The sequence below is a fragment of the Coptis chinensis genome, chromosome 9 (genome assembly GCF_015680905.1).
Source record: "Coptis chinensis isolate HL-2020 chromosome 9, ASM1568090v1, whole genome shotgun sequence".
NCBI classification, from domain to species: Eukaryota; Viridiplantae; Streptophyta; class Magnoliopsida; order Ranunculales; family Ranunculaceae; genus Coptis; species Coptis chinensis.
In genome coordinates this window covers 66540321-66556638 of record NC_141464.1, presented here as the reverse complement: position 1 = coordinate 66556638, position 16318 = coordinate 66540321, and the positions used below count along the sequence as shown (strand labels likewise).

The 16318-nt window shown below is 41.7% G+C and overlaps 1 protein-coding gene across 1 annotated transcript; it reads left to right on the top strand.

Annotated features, from left to right (window-relative positions):
- Positions 1–7192: 7192 nt before the first annotated feature.
- On the top strand, positions 7193–7708 carry LOC147477474 (uncharacterized). Its single transcript, XM_086586022.1, has one exon. It carries the CDS (start codon positions 7193–7195, stop codon positions 7706–7708), a length of 516 nt encoding a protein of 171 aa, XP_086442148.1.
- The last annotated feature ends 8610 nt before the right edge of the window (positions 7709–16318 follow it).

The window sequence follows — 16318 nt, the reverse complement described above, 5'->3', positions numbered from 1 at the left end:
CGTCATTTTATTAAAGAAAATCTTGACAGGAAGGTTATTCGTTTTCCGTTCGTAACCTCAGAGGAGCAATTAGCTGATGTTCTTACCAAAGGTGTATCTCACAAGGTGTTTGACAGATCAGTTGACAAGTTGGGCATGATTGACATCTATGCACCAACTTGAGGGGGAGTGTAGAAAGCTGTATATAGCTTTTCATGTATAAAGCGCGACCTGCGCTCAAGATAAAGCCTGATGGAACGCGACCTGCGCCTCATATCGTTGTCCAGTAGCTAGAGCGCGACCCGCGCTTGTCTCCAGTACAAACAGAGTGCGACCCGCGCCTCGTGTTTCTCAAGTCACCGACTCGTTTTGTTTCTTTGTTTGTAACCTCTATATAAACAATTGTAACCTCTTTAGAATTCAATCAAGTAAATATAGAACTGAATTAAATTGAATCCTCTGGTTCTACAGATGACTTCATTGAACACCCATGACCCTTGACCTCTTATCTTCTCTACTCTTAATCATGAAAACAGAATCCCCAAATAAAACCCTTGATTAACATAAAGTGTGGTGAAGACAAACATGTTAGAATCTCTTCTATTCATGATTTAGAAACCTAAACCACTTCATGTTGCAGCTCCACCTTAGATGGTAGTTCCAAATCAGCAATATACACACTGATTTGAGTAGGAACACGTCACCATTAAGCATCCAACAACCTGGCCACAAATCCCCAATTTCATCACAAGAACATGGCAGAATTTTACCCAACAAGAACTGAAAAACTGTAACTTCTATCTACAAACCACCTCATTAACCATATATCATCAGAAAGCTCTTTCAATATATTTTCCAACAGTCCAAACGGCGTTTAAAACCAATCACTATAGAGAAAAATACAACTGTTTTGGTGAAAGGTGTCAAATCTGCTCCAAAATAAAAAATCATCCATTAACTTCTCTATGAGGGTTGATCCAAAGAGGTTACTGAATTGAAAAGTCATAAGCACCAGTTCCTAATCATCTTCTCCATGATGTCTTCGAGTTTCCCCAATAACTGACTCGCTTTTGGTACGTGAAGACATGAGGAAGAACGAGATGAGTTAAGGGGTTTTTGTTCTCTGTTTCCGAAGTTCAGGTCTATCGGGTTGGGTCAAACCAAACCCAACTATTTAGGCTGTTATAATAGGCCTGGTTTAACTCCTCAAAGCCCACTAGAAGTTTAATATCCAACCCAAAAATATGGGGTTTTACATTCTTCCCACCTTGAAAAGAATTTCGTCCCCGAAATTCAATTGATCCACAAGACTTGGCAAAGTAAAGATCACATCATACAACAAGAGAAGAGAGATAAGACATTACCTTATTGAACACATTCCAAAGTTGCTACCCAAACCCAAACAAATCACCATAATCACTTCTGTGAGAAGAGTCACGCTACCTAGCTAGTTCAGTTAATATACGCTCAATACTATTTGACCACAAATTCCTTTAGATAGTCCATACATAATCAAATCCCTAGACCGGCTGCAATAAGAACGCTTAAAACTGCGTACTGAAAAAAACCGTATCATATCTCGATAAACAAAAGATGCATGTATTATGGACAAGCGCTCTCCAAAGCGCGAGAGTTTTGAAGAATAGAACAACGCTAATTGCAAAAGAACAATTGGTTTATAAGAGTAGTAGTCTCGAACTCTAAAATTACATTTGATAACCGACTCCAAATGTAAAAATTAAGAGATTAACTTATAGTAACCCAAATAATCCTCAATTAAAACCATCCCATGATTCCTTGCTAGATTATCCATTACCTTCAATCACCAACGGGTTTCACAATCAGTCATAATCACTAGATGACATTACGTTCAATCCAAATCAACATGGAAATTTTAACCCACAATATGAAATTCACCACAAAATCAAATTAGGCAAAATTTCACTTATCAATCCTTTCACTAAAATTCAATCCATTCTAAAGTTGCTACCCAAGGCCAAATTAATTACCACAAAGTCTTTTGTGAGGAGTCGTGTCACCCAACTAGTTAACATACTTTCAATTCAATTTCACCACAAAGTCCTTCAGATAGTCGGTGTATAATCAAATCTGGGGCAAACTGTAACAGGAACTCTTAAAACTTCGAACTAAGAAAACCATATCATATCTCAATATACAAAAGATGCATACATTATTGACAAGCGCTTCCCAAAGCTCAAAATTACTGAGAAAGGAATCAACAAGGCAATCACAATCGTAAAAGGCTCAGGTGACAATAAGAGCAATTGAAGTCTCCAACTTTAAAGTTCACATTAGATATCCAAATCCAAATCCAATAATGTAAACTAAAATATTAACCTGTATTAGCCCAATCAAAGCAACTCCACGATTTTCCACTAGACTACCCAATAGTCGTTTTTACCATCACTGGATTTCATAATCATCAATAATCACAAATTATATTAACCTTAATTCAAAAGTGAAAATTCACCGTGAAATTGAATGAAACAAAACGTCTCATGTCAATCCCTTAAGTAAAGTTTAATTCCAATGACAATCTAACATTCACCAAATCTTTAGTAAGCTCATTTTCACTGCCAAAGTGTTTGATCTCCAAGTTCTCCTTCCCCCCTTAATCACGTGTAAGAATCAACCATATATGGGGTTCCATCATACATGTTGTTTAGGTTTTATGTAGAACATAACCAACGATATCACATACATTACCTACACATAGTTCGTAACACTATATGGCAAGTACAACCACATCAAAAAGAAATAAAGGACATAAGTACATAATAAAATAAAATATAACTATAAAATTTTCAAAACAACATACTAATCGAAATTGGAGTATCTAATAAAATATAATTCCGAAACAATAATTTTTTCACTAAAAAAAATCTTTTACAACATTAATAACTTAATAATCTTTCACAAGAGGTACCGTCCCCATAGGACCTCACTTGTGGTAATCTTCTTCCAATGAAGGCCTCACAAGTTGTAAAACTCCTTCTTGTTCAGGAGGACTAACACAAAGACCTCACTCACAAGTGACAAATCTTCCTCCTGACTAACCACAAAATTATATATATAAAAAATTAGTCACACATATTGTTAACATCCATATCAAACCATATATATAGATATTTCCAGGGACCACACTTGCTGCAAAACTCCCTCTAATGAGGTACTGCCCTATGGCCTCGGCTAGTGGCAAAAATAATATACACCCTCCTGGAAATATTACAAAGCTTTCAACATCCATATCAAACCATATATATATATATATATATATTTCTAGGGACCACACTTGCAGCCCTCCACTGAGATAAAGCTCTATGGCACCTCGCAAGTGGCTAAACATAATATACACCCTCCTGGAAATATTAAAAAGCTTTCAGGGGTCACTTGCGCCCTATGGCCTCACAAGCGGTCATCTTCCCCCTGAAAGTTGAGAGGTATGGGCCCCAAAGGTGCATACACACACCTCCCACTAACCACCAATCATATATAATCACCATATCATCATTTAACTTGTCATATATTCACATATAACCAAGGGAACCTGTGTGGACCCTCATAAATGGTCCACATGGCATTACCTGATCTTCTTCTTTTGTGGCCTCGTTGGATCAACTTTTGCAGTGAGACATCCAACTCGACGGAATGCTCAGCAGCACAATGCCGCTAGGGACCAGTTGGGCATGATCTCTGGACATGACACCCAGACTGGACCCTACATATCTACAGGCCTAGCCCTGGTTCGTAGCCAGGGCCCAACATGGCATGTGGGCCAAGCCTCACTATAAGCCCATAATCAGCTCCAAACTAGAGATAGATTTTGATTCTATCCAATGTAACTGAAAACAAGGGATAAGGATCCATATCCAGATATTCCCTAGTTTTTGGGATGGTTACATATTGAAAAGTCTTGAACTACAAAACTACATTGAAAAAATCTATACTCCGGAGATTTTCAGAGACTTGATCCCTCTGGGGTATGTAGGCAGCCACTGAACTAAAAAGTGGTTCAGTCTCAACAACAAGAACATTTTTTCCTAAGCAACAAGTTCAACAAGGTGTGTGAGTTCTGGAAATTGTTTTACAGAAGGTGGTGATATTCAGAAGGTCAGTTTCTGTTTTAAGAGTGTCTGGGTAGATCAGTTTTTGCCCCGACATCTTTTGGCGCTGTCTGTGGGGACTCAACCCACGACTACGTTCTTCTCTTTTATTGAATATCACGATCAATGGCTGCTGGTAGACCCAAAAGAAATCAAAAAGTGGTTGACACTAGTCAAGTTCCAGAAATTGCACAAGACCCGCCTCCTAATGTTGAGACAACACAACACATAGTTGCTGACGAGGTTCATGCTTAGAAGAAGAAGTATACGCGTCAGATTCCCTCACAAAATCTGGATGCCCAGCATGAAGAAGAAGATTTGGTGGAGACCCTGCGAATTACTGTTCCAGCAGGGGAACAAGATGCAACTAGGGATACTCAAGTTGTCACACACAGAGACGGATTTGCATCTGCTGGGGAAAGACCGTTAATGTTGCCTCAGCGTCTGCAGCAACGCCTTGGGCCTAGGTCTGGTGCTATTTCCACCCAATCTGGACCATCCATATTGCCTAGGCATTTGGAAGGCCGCCTTGGGCCTGGATCGGGCCCTCAGGATCTAAGCCACAATGCTCACCCATCTGATGAAGAAACTCTAATGTCTATGTTGCTTAAGCTGACAAGAGAAAACAATTAGCTTAGGAGAAATGACGACAAAAGGCCTAGGGAAGAAAACTCTCAGCAGGAATCTTCCACACCAAAGGAGAGCAGGTTTCAAAAGAGGAGGCCTCATCCAAGGAGCCATGCCTCCAAAGAAGACCCAAAACCACGTAACTCCAATTGTGGAGTTTTAGGTGGTCTTGACGCTATCTTAGGGATGGGTTCAGAGCCCAATCCAATCAGGCGCGGTCGATGTCAAGACGCGTTCCCAATTACCCCGGAACAATCAAGGTCAATTTCCGGATATTCCTCTGCGGCTCAATTCAATTTAGAGCGTGACGTGCAACGCTCTAGCAGTTCGGTAATACAAAGAGGACAATATAGACCAGCTCAAGGTAACAGAAGATTTGATCGTACTCCTGAAGGTTCAGATTCCTTAGAATCAGGATACAATGGTTCGAGGAACACTCACCGGAGGACTAATGGAGGTTATCAGATGGTTGGAGATAGAAGGGGTAGCCAACAATGGGCCAGAAACCACATAACCGGAGCCCTCCACAATTCTGTGGGTGGTTACGCTCGAACCAGAGAGCTAAACCCACGCAGGGCTGAAGTAAATTTTAGGCAACATAGGCAAGACTTTGCTGAGCCTGGCTGGAGCCCTGAAAGGAGAAATCGTACCTACAGAGTCGGCATGAACAATGTCGCTCTGCAGGAAAATAGTGACAGCTTGAATGAGTAGCGAGTCCAAGAACTCATTAGAACTGCTATGGACTCCAAAGCTACTCGAGAAGATAAACGACATAAACTGGCAATCAAAGGACCTGAAGAATCTCCTTTTATAGATGAAATCAGAGATTACATTTCCCCTGGTTCTTTCAAACAACCTTCAGTCCCAACCTACGATGGCGTAGATGGTTGTCCGATGAGCACTTGATGAAGTACGGATGGAGCCTATGGTTCTTTTGAATAACAATGATGTGTTGATGTGCATAATGTTCCAAGCTACCCTTAGCGAGAAGCATTGACATGGTTTAATGAGCTCCATCCTCATTCAATCCATACATTTCCATAACTTCGACACAAGTTCTCAAAACATTATCGCTACAACAGGAAGACCATAAAAGGTTCTGGAACTCTTTTCAACCTCCACATGGAGAAAGGAGAAAGCATTCGAGACCTTGTCAGAAAACTCAGAGTGCTGCTCAAGGAGGTTAGCAATGTCCCAGATGACGTTGTTGCGCAAGCTTTCAAAAATGCTCTTCCTTTTGATAAGTATGGTTTATACAACTCACCAACTCTGAAGCCTCCAGAAACTAGTTCAGGATTTGCTGGTGCGAGCAGAAAGGTATGCTACTGTTCAGGAAGATTCAAAGTACAAGCAGCAAGGGGATTTTTCAAGTGATAGAGGAAAGCAGGAACAACAGCAGCGTGACAAAGATAGAAAGAAACATAACAAAGATGCCAAAACTGGCGTCTCACAAAGTCAGAAACAAGATGGCCGCCCAAGCAAAGATCTTACTCTTCCAGAGCTCAGCGTCAGTCTCTCAGAATTGTATGACAAACTTAAAGGAAAACTCTCCAAGCCGTTCCCTATGAAACCTGATACTGAGGGAAGAAGAGATAAGTCAAAGAAATGCAAGTATCACAATGGTTTCGGCCATACTTTGAATGACTGTTATGCATTCAAGAAGGAGATCTCCAGAATGGCAGATGGGGGGCAGCTGAAGGAGTATCTAAAGGGTACTCAAAAGCTGCCTCATGTAAATCTGATCGAGCACGACGTGATAGCTGTATGTCATGCTTAAAGCGGCCGTTTGCTCATCCAACCGTGAAAAGAAAATGGAGCATGAAGCACAAGATTCAAAAATTGGTAGTTGGAATCACGTAAACAATTATCAACTTTAAATCTGGGTTCTATCTTTGAGACTATTGTAGAAGGAGGACTAACTTTTACTGAAGAAGATGAGCGAGGAGTCTACTATCCTCACAATGATGCTGTGGTGATTACAGCATGGGTTGGCATCCGCAGAGTCCAAAGAATTTTGATAGACACTGGAAGCTCATCAGATCCTATTCTCTGGATGCTATTCGTCATGAATCTCGATGATGATCTTATTCGGGAAGATGATACTCCAATTATCGGCTTTAATGGGGCTCCAGCTAAAAAGGTTGGTAAAATTAATTTGCCAGTCACAGTAGGTCCTAAGGTTGTAGGAGTTGACTTTGTTCTGGTAGACTGCCCATCCACATATAATGTCATTTTAGGCGCAGATTGGCTTCATGCAATGCATGCAAAGTGGTGTCCACTTATCACCAAAATTTGTTAAGTTTCCAACAGAGAGGGAACTTGTAAGATCCGTGACCGATTGCATCCCCTGAAATGCCATGAGCATCGCGATGGATGATTATAAAAAGTCTGAGGTCAGAGGACACACCATTCTCAACACTGAGCAGAAATAACAATTACAGCAGGGTTGGACCAGAGCACCAATGAGGGCAGCCAAAGCACCTCAGGAGGCACCAACCAAGGGACCTCCAACAGTTGATAAGCTGAAGGAAGTGCAGATAAGAGAAGAAGAAAGTCAGCCCACTTTCATATCTGAAGAACTTTCTGAAACAAAGAAAGAAGCTTTGGTGGCCTTATTGAAAAGTAACAGAGTTATCTTTGCTTGGAATCCAACAGATATGCCCGGAATTGATCCAAGCGTCGCTTGTCACAGATTAGACATCGACTCAAAAGTCAAACCGGTAAGGCAGAAACTGCGGAGAATGGCCCCAGACAGGAAACTCTTAGTGAACAAGGAGATTGACAAGTTATTGGAGGCTAGATTTATTCGACCAGTTGAATACCCAACTTGGGTTTCCAACATTGTAGCAGTACCAAAGAATAATGGGAAGCTCAGAATTTGTGTCGACTTCACAGACATGAATGAAGCTTGCCCACTGCATCCTTATCCTATACCCAGAATTTCAGATATGGTGGATGCGACATATGGACTTCAATAAACTATCTTTTATGGATGCAAGCTCAGGATATTATCAGATTGTACTGCACTATGATGACCAGGAGTATATAACATTCATCACAGACAGAGGCCTATATTGCTATGTTGTTATGCCATTCAGCCTAAAGAATGCTGGGGCCACATACCAAAAGCTTGTTAATACTATCTTTGCTGATCTTATTGGGGTTATTATGGAGGTTTATATTGACGATATGGTTGTGAAGTCAAGAGAAGAATGCGATCATCTTGGTGACCTGCAAAAAGTATTTGATCGACTAGAGAAATACAAAATGAGGCTTAACCCCGCCAAATGTTTATTTGGCCTATCTTCAGGCAAATTCTTAGGGTTCATGATGACCCACAGGGGAATTGAAGCTAACCCGGAGCAAATTCAAGCTATTCTCGACATGCCACCCCCACCCGCAGAAAGGAAGTACGAGGCTCTTAGGTCGCCTTCTGCGGCTCTTGGTCGTTTCATATCTCGATACTCTGATAAATGTAGGCCGTTCTTTCAGATTCTGAAAGGTGCATCCACCTGGAATGAAGACTGTGAAAAGGCTTTCTCTGAAGTCAAAGCCTACCTTACTTCTCCCCCAATTTTGGTTAGTCCAAAGGCTGGAGAACCTGTAGGAATTTATCTTGTCGCGAATCGACTCTGCGGCCCGGTCACGATCATTTTGTTGATGATTCTGAAGAAAAGCCGGTTCATTTTGTTATCAAAACACTAACCGCAGCAGAAAGTCGTTACTCCAAAATTGAGAAAGTCGCGTTGGCCTTAGTACATGCAAAATTCGGCCCGGTTGAAGCCGTATTTTTCGAGGGAGAACGGTGAGGGTTTATAATCGAGTATCCTTCTACGAAAGACCCTCGGCAAGCAGGAGGAATCAAATAGACTGATTGAATGGTCGAGTTACCTCAGCGCATATGATATTGTTTATGAGCCAAGGACTGCAGAAAAGGGGCATGCTCTGGCCTCTCTTATGGCAGATTTTCCATGGATGACATCCAACTAAGTCCGAGAATTAGCGTAAATAGAACAACTTCCTCGATCATTCTGTTGGTTCCCCCTCACAAACCGAGGAATTCTCACCCGAACAACATTCGATTAAAGGCGATTCTTGACAATAATCAAGCTCTCTGGACCATCTTCACTGACGGTTCAAAAAATGCATCCGGATCTGGTCTAGGTTGTGCACTTATTAGCCCTGAAGGACAGAAAATTGAAAGGTCAGTCAGACTAGGCTTTTCGGCCTCTAATAATGAAGCCGAATATGAAGCTGTTATCTATGGTATGAATGCCGCACTTAAGCTGGGAGCAAAGAACATTCAAATGCTAACAGATTCTCACTTGGTGGCTAATCAATTTGGTGGTACTTTTCAAGCAAAAGATGAAAGGATGGCAGCATATTTGACAGTCATTCACCAATTGGCTGTGCAATTCGACAAAATCTCCATCAGTCAAAGGCCAAGGAGTGAAATCAGGCACGCTGATGCACTAGCTTACCTCTCTGCAGCTGTCCAGCTAGATGAACCAAGAGAAATCCAGATTGATTTCCAGCAAGAGCCAAGCATCAATTTAAAACCAATGAGACTTCATGAGACATATGTTATAGAGTGTAACGCATTGCAAGTCTGTGTTGTTAACACTCGACGAAGAAAAAGAGAACATGCAGATCGGGCATCTTCAGAATCTATAGATCCAGTTGATGCTGAGGATCGTCAGACTTTGGCATCCTTACGCAAACAACTCAAAAGAAAGCATCCCACATTAAATGATTCAGATCAAGGAATGAACCTTGGTGACCTTGGCAGTATTGGGGGCGACCATGAAGATACTGGGGGCGACATCATCCCCATTGAAAGTGAAAAGTCTGAATTTGAAGTAGAATTTGAAAAGGAAACTCTTGATGATTTGGAGATAAGGGACTTAGAAATCTTGGCACTAGAACAATCTGATTGGAGGCTGCCCTTCATCGAGTATTTGAACTCGGGAAATCTCCCCATAAAGAAAGCTTTATCTCAGAAGGTTAAGCGAGAGGCATGGAATTCGCAGTATTGTTCACTAAAGAAAGAGTCACTCGACTTTACAAAAGACCAATGGGGTTCAGGCCACAGTTAAGATGTCTTACCCCAGAGCAAGGCGAAATGATACTTAAAGAAATTCATGCAGGTGTTTGTGGGAATCACTCGGGAGGTTGCAGTCTTGCCCACAAGGCTTTAACGCAGGGTTATTGGTGGCCGTATATGCAAAGAGACACAAAATGAATCACTCAAATTTGTGTGCCGTGCCAGAAACATGCTAAAGTTGGAAAACTACCGACCCGCGAGCGCACCCAATTCTCACCCCTTTGGCCTTTCTCAAAATGGGGGCTCAACATCGTGGGACCTTTGCCTAGGGCACCTGGAAGAGTTCGTTTTTTGTTGGTGGCTACCGACTACTTTACAAAGTGGGTCGAAGCCACAACTTTGGCTTCAATAACTACTGTTGATGTAAAGCGATTTCTGTGGCGTGATATTATCTGCGAGTTCGAGAAAGTACCTTCCTTAATTAGTATCGATAATGGTTCCCAATTTGGCTCCACGGAGATGCAACAATTCTGTGGGTCTATGAGCATAAAGCACAATTTTTCTGCTCCTTACCATCCTGAAGCAAACGGCCAAGCAGAGGCTACTAATAGGGTAATCATGGATACCCTTAAGAAAAGGCTTACTGGAGCTAAAGGCAACTGGGTTCGTCAGCTACCTGCTGTCCTATGGGCATATAGAACTACTCCTAGAAGGTCCACAGGTTTTTCACCATACTCTTTAGCATATGGTGCAGAAGCAGTACTCCCAACAGAAATCATGGCACTAACAGCTAGAACTGAAGCAATAAGATCCGGGGTTGAAGATGAAGTCTTAGCTTACGACAAAGCTCTTATTGATGAACGCCGGGATATAGCTTTTCAACAATTAGTCAAATATCAAGAAAACATGAAGTGCAGTCATGATAGAAAACTCAGAGAACGTGTCTTCAAACCTGGTGACTGGGTCCTCAGAAAAGCCAAGAATTTTGATAACTCGAGCGCGGGTAAGTTTTCTGAAAATTGGGAGGGGCCATTCATTGTGGATAGGTTGGCATCTAAAGGTTCTTATTACTTAAAATCGTTAGCCGGCGATGTCATGAGTAAAGCATGGAATGCTTCTCATCTTAGGAAGTTTTTTAAATAAATGATGCACTGAAATCATTTAATAATGATGTGAAAATCTTTCGCTGGCAATGTCCCGAGTAAAGCATGGCTTCTCATTTTAGCAAGTTTTTCTTTACATCATGTACAGAGTCATTGAATAACACTAAGTCTAATTATCATTTGCTATCATTCCTTATTTGCCTCATTGGAAGTTAATGTGATACTCTTATTAACAGTGCTATGAATTTTTAGCACAGCTGCACTACAGAAATCCAGGTTCAAGCGCACAGCGCCTGGTTAAGTTCGAACTGGCCGGTGGTTAACCCCTCCAACTAAGACACACTACAGGTTCAAACCTAAGAGGACTTAGCTGGTATAGACGACTTCATATCAAATCTCTATCAACTTTACAAAACCCGGTTCAAATGCTCAGCATTCCCGGTCAAGTGAAAAAGCCTCATTTTTGCTTGAAAAATTCCAAGCTCCAACATTTTTGCACTTGGAAGTGCATTGAATACTAAATGCATAATCCGAAGCCCAGCTGAATGGCATAAATTGTCTAGCTTGGTACAGACTAGAGCGTCCCTCTCGCTTGTTCAAATCCTTATAATTGACTGAGGCCAGTGATAAGGCAAGTGCTGCGAGTGTGCCAGGCTTGAAAAATGTCCCGTACGACTAAAGTATCGGGTCCAGGTATATGGCTTTGACCCTCTTGCCTGGCTTCGGCGTGAAACACAAATCCCCAAAGTTCAAAAAGCCAACATACGTGAGCGCCTTTGTGTGTTGGTCCGAGAAATGGTGCGTCGACCCTGCTCGGTCCTATTTGTGAACTGGGTAACTCCAAACTTTTAGGACTTTAAAAACCCAGGTGCTGGATGCAATCTATCCCTTGGAGGTGCCGCCAAGTTTGGATAGAGAACATCTCTTGGTACGGTTGAATGACGTTGATCCTCTCAACCAAAAACAATATGCATAGAATCAGACTCTGTGCATTAACGTCATCTCTGAGTTTCATAGCAAAAACTTCAGCCAAATTTCGCTTCAGCTAACTGATAATCTTTTCTCGAACCGTCCAAGATAACACCTTCAAAGGTTTGATTATATGGACTAATTTATATCCGAGCATTACTACAAAATTGCTCAACCGATTACGCTTCAATCGGGTCATTCTATAAATGCAAAGACAATATCGTTCGATATATATTCGAAAGTATGGCGACATGCCGGCCGGTTGTATTTGTTCAACCGAGTTATTCTACAATGGAATTCTATTGGTGAATTGCCAAACGTCAATTCCTTATCAATTCTATTTTCTTTTCACATTATGCTGGTGAAAATCCCCAGTTTTACCAGTATACACAGTAGCTTTCTTATTTAACACTACACGTGAATCGTATCCACATGTAGTGGGGGGCGGTAGTATATATCTCTTGCTAATATTCAGGCCAATACTTTTCAAGTTCTATTTTATTGCCAAGCCGCTGTTGAAGATTTTTCATTTCAGAAAAGTCCATGGCTTCAAAATATTCTTACAGGACACATCATGGTAATTCAAGATAACTAAAGTACAGGAGCCTTCAGAATATCCTTACAGGCCACATCACGGTAATTCAAGATAACTAAAGTGCAGGAGCCTTCAAAATGTCCGAACTACAAATGGAAGATACATAATAAGAAAAGCAAAATGTCAAGCTGGCTAGTCTGTAACATGATTCTTAAGCAGGCACAACTCCTCAACTAGATGCCAGTTTTCCTGCACCACACGACATGTATTCTCCTCACTCAGACGACGATCACTTTCCATAGCTCGTACAACATTCTGGGACTCCCTGAGCTTATCAGCTAAAGTAATCAGTTCTAAGTCTTTAGACGCAATCATCTCATCACGAGCAGACATTGTTTCTCTAAGTCGACGACATTCCTCTAACAAAGTGGTAACGGGTCTCGTGAAACGTTGAGATTCTAGCTCGGCCTCGACACAAAGCTCACGAAAAAGGGTGGAGGACTTAAGCAAGACCTCCTCGGCATGCTGAAAAGATAGTGAAAATGGTACCGAACTAGAACAAGGGTCTTTTCTAACTCTTTTAGCAGAGCAATTATGTGTAGACTTGTCTCTCACTCTGTGGTCCCCGGAGTCACTAGAGACATGGACCAGTGAGCCGAATCGTACATCATCCACAATTCGGGAAATAACATAACGAGTGCCCCCTCCATTCACATCGGCACTAACATGGTTCTGCTCAGCGACGACACCAGAGGCGGTGACCTCAACAACACCCTCAACATGTGGATGTTCTCTAGAGCCTCGCATAACAACTGGAGAAGGTGGAATAGAAGTAGACTTGGAAATGGTGGCTCGTGGAGAATGCAAACCCGAGCTGCGGGATCTCAAGCTAGGATCAGGATGCCTCATGATAGTCAGTGGAACATCGTCTTCATCAGAGGAATAATAGATACAACATCGACGCCGTGCAGGATTCTCTACTCTATCACCTATGTCAGAATTCTGAGCGCCATCACCCAATGAACCAGGGAGGATAATATCTTAAGGAGCAATACGTGGAAGCCTCCTCGATGCCATAGGTTTAACACGTACTTCATTTCCCTTTTCTGAAGCTCCAGCAGTGTCAGGCATCACAGACTGAAGAGGATGAACGAGGTATGCGGTAGCCCATGCAACGATTGTATCAGGGTAACTCAAGTCCCTAATAATCTCTGGGAGACCAAACAAGGTTTGAAGGTTATGCTGAACCGCATTCTCATCAACTTCACTCACCACAGCATCAGAAATCCAGGTATCTATCAGAGAAAGAACTAAATTGAGCTGCAGAACAAAGAAAACTGTGGGACGAAGAAGATAATTTCTTAAGGAGCTCACCTGAGAAATTATTTGGAACATCCATTCCGCGGCCTGCCCAGCCCTGAACTCTGTAGGCTGGTGTATGCCATGTTAAGTAATGAGTAGGAGGATGGGTGAACTTCCTATCCGAAGAAACAAAGTCAACGGTGAAGAAAGGAATGTCCTTCAAAATCCTTTTCTTAGGCCTGAGCATAAGATACATCTCTATTGTTCTAAGTCTGATGCCATAAGATTGATGGATGTAGCGGACTCGGCTCATTACCAAGTAAAATAGGATCATCATCTGCCCAGGTGCAAGCCCCCACCAATTCAGCAATCTAGACATCACCTTCCCCAAGGGAAGTCTCAGACCGTACTGTAGCTGAGCATAAGAGATGGCTATTTCATTTTCGGCAACCGGGAGTGCCAAGTCATCATGCTTATGTATAACAACACTCTCGGGTATACCAAAACTCTTGTAAAAGCGTTTAGGACGGAACAGTGAAGGACCCCGGTTGAGTGGTAAATTGCTTCCAACAGTCCACCTGAGCATAGGCATAACGTTGCCAGCCAGGTGGTTCGCTTTCGGTTTTAAAAGACATCATCCTCACCGTTATCATCAGAATCAATGTCGACGGACGGAGCCCTACAAGCAAACATGTCATCGGTTAGAGTGAACATGTTCCCAGCATCAAGCAAACACCATGTATTCTCTAAGTCTATGAACAAGTTTAAAAATAATCTTTAAAATAATAATAATAATAATAATAATAATAATAATAATAATAATAATAAAAGGTTGACTAGTCAAAGTCAACGCTGACCGGTCAAAGTCAATGCTGACGGGTCAAAGTCAAACGTGGGGAGACCATCCAGCCTCAACATGGAGCAGCACCAAATCATTTGTCTAAAAGAGGGTTAAGTGGTCCATCCATGACTAGGGTGGGTACACTATCATTATTCATCTAGATACATGCTTATCTAGAAGCAGATCTGATGGTAGATGGATCAAGCCAGACCGTGCGGCATCATTGAGGAGAAACATGGAATCATTATTTCCTATTTTCTATTTATGGAATGAAAAGGCTAAGTGACGAAGGGGAAGGTGCTGGAAACGAATTTCCGACCCCATACCTTGGTTTTTCAGCCACACCATGGCCTCCATTGGTCCTCCTTAGACGCCAAGACTTCCGATGAGGTAGATCTATCACCTCATGTCCGCCATGTCGCCCACCACCACCATCAACCCTCTTTCCTTTATCTCCATTAACACTACCACTTCCTCCATTAACACCCCATTTCTAATCATTATATTTTCACCTTCATCACCTTTCATGTCTCTTGAGATTTCCATTGTGTTTGTCATGGAAGTCTAAGCCTTTGGGAAGAGATGAACATACCCCTAAGAATCCTTTTTCTTTTTTACTTGGGTTTTTGTTAAGTGAAAGTCTTCACTCCAAGTAACCACTGGACAATTCCATTAGATGGATATCATTCACATCTTCTAAGAATAGAAATATTCTTCATGACTATTCTTAGTTATGATAGGGATATATTTTGAGTTTTGACCTTTATCCATCGGACAAAAGCTTATCGGATATATTACGGGTATTTTACGGGTATATCAGCATCGGAATGCTTGTTCGAAAGATTATTGGATTCTTTTTCTCTTCTCTGCCACGTGGCTGCTCCGCGTGACAGAGATGGGGCGATGTGTGGACCCTCATAAATGGTCCACATGGCATTACCTGATCTTCTTCTTTTGTGGCCTCGTTGGATCGACTTGTGCAGTGAGACATCCAACTCGACGGAATGCTCAGCACACAATGCCGCTAGGGACCAGTTGGGCATGATCTCTGGACATGACACCCAGACTGGACCCTACATATCTACAGGCCTAGCCCTGGTTCGTAGCCAGGGCCCAACATGGCATGTGGGCCAAGCCTCACTATAAGCCCATAATTAGCTCCAAACTAGGGATAGATTTTGATTCTATCCAATGTAACTGAAAACAAGGGATAAGGATCCATATCCAGATATTCCCTAGTTTTTGGGATGGTTACATATTGAAAAGTCTTGAACTACAGAACTACATTGAAAAACTTTATACTCTGGAGATTTTCAGAGACTTGATCCCTCTGGGGTATGTAGGCAGCCACTTAACTAAAAAGTGGTTCAGTCTCAACAACAAGAACATTTTTTCCTAAGCAACAAGTTCAACAAGGTGCGCGAGTTCTGGAAATTGTTTTACAGAAGGTGGTGATATTCAGAAGGTCAGTTTCTGTTTTAAGAGTGTCTGGGTAGATCAGTTTTTGCCCCGACAGAACCTAAATCCATCATTTTATCAATTGTCATATAATTTGTATTACACCCAACAACACATCAATAAAACTAATACCAAATATCCATTACTATCAAATTCACCACAATAACAAAAAGTATAAAACGATTACCCAAAAATAAATATATTTTTCAATCAAGTTCTAATTACACAACTGACTAACACGAAAATCAATATCTCAAAAACAATCGTTATGAACCACCTGAGAAACACAGTACAAACACTGCAGTCATCATTCCCATTACAATACATACTACCAAA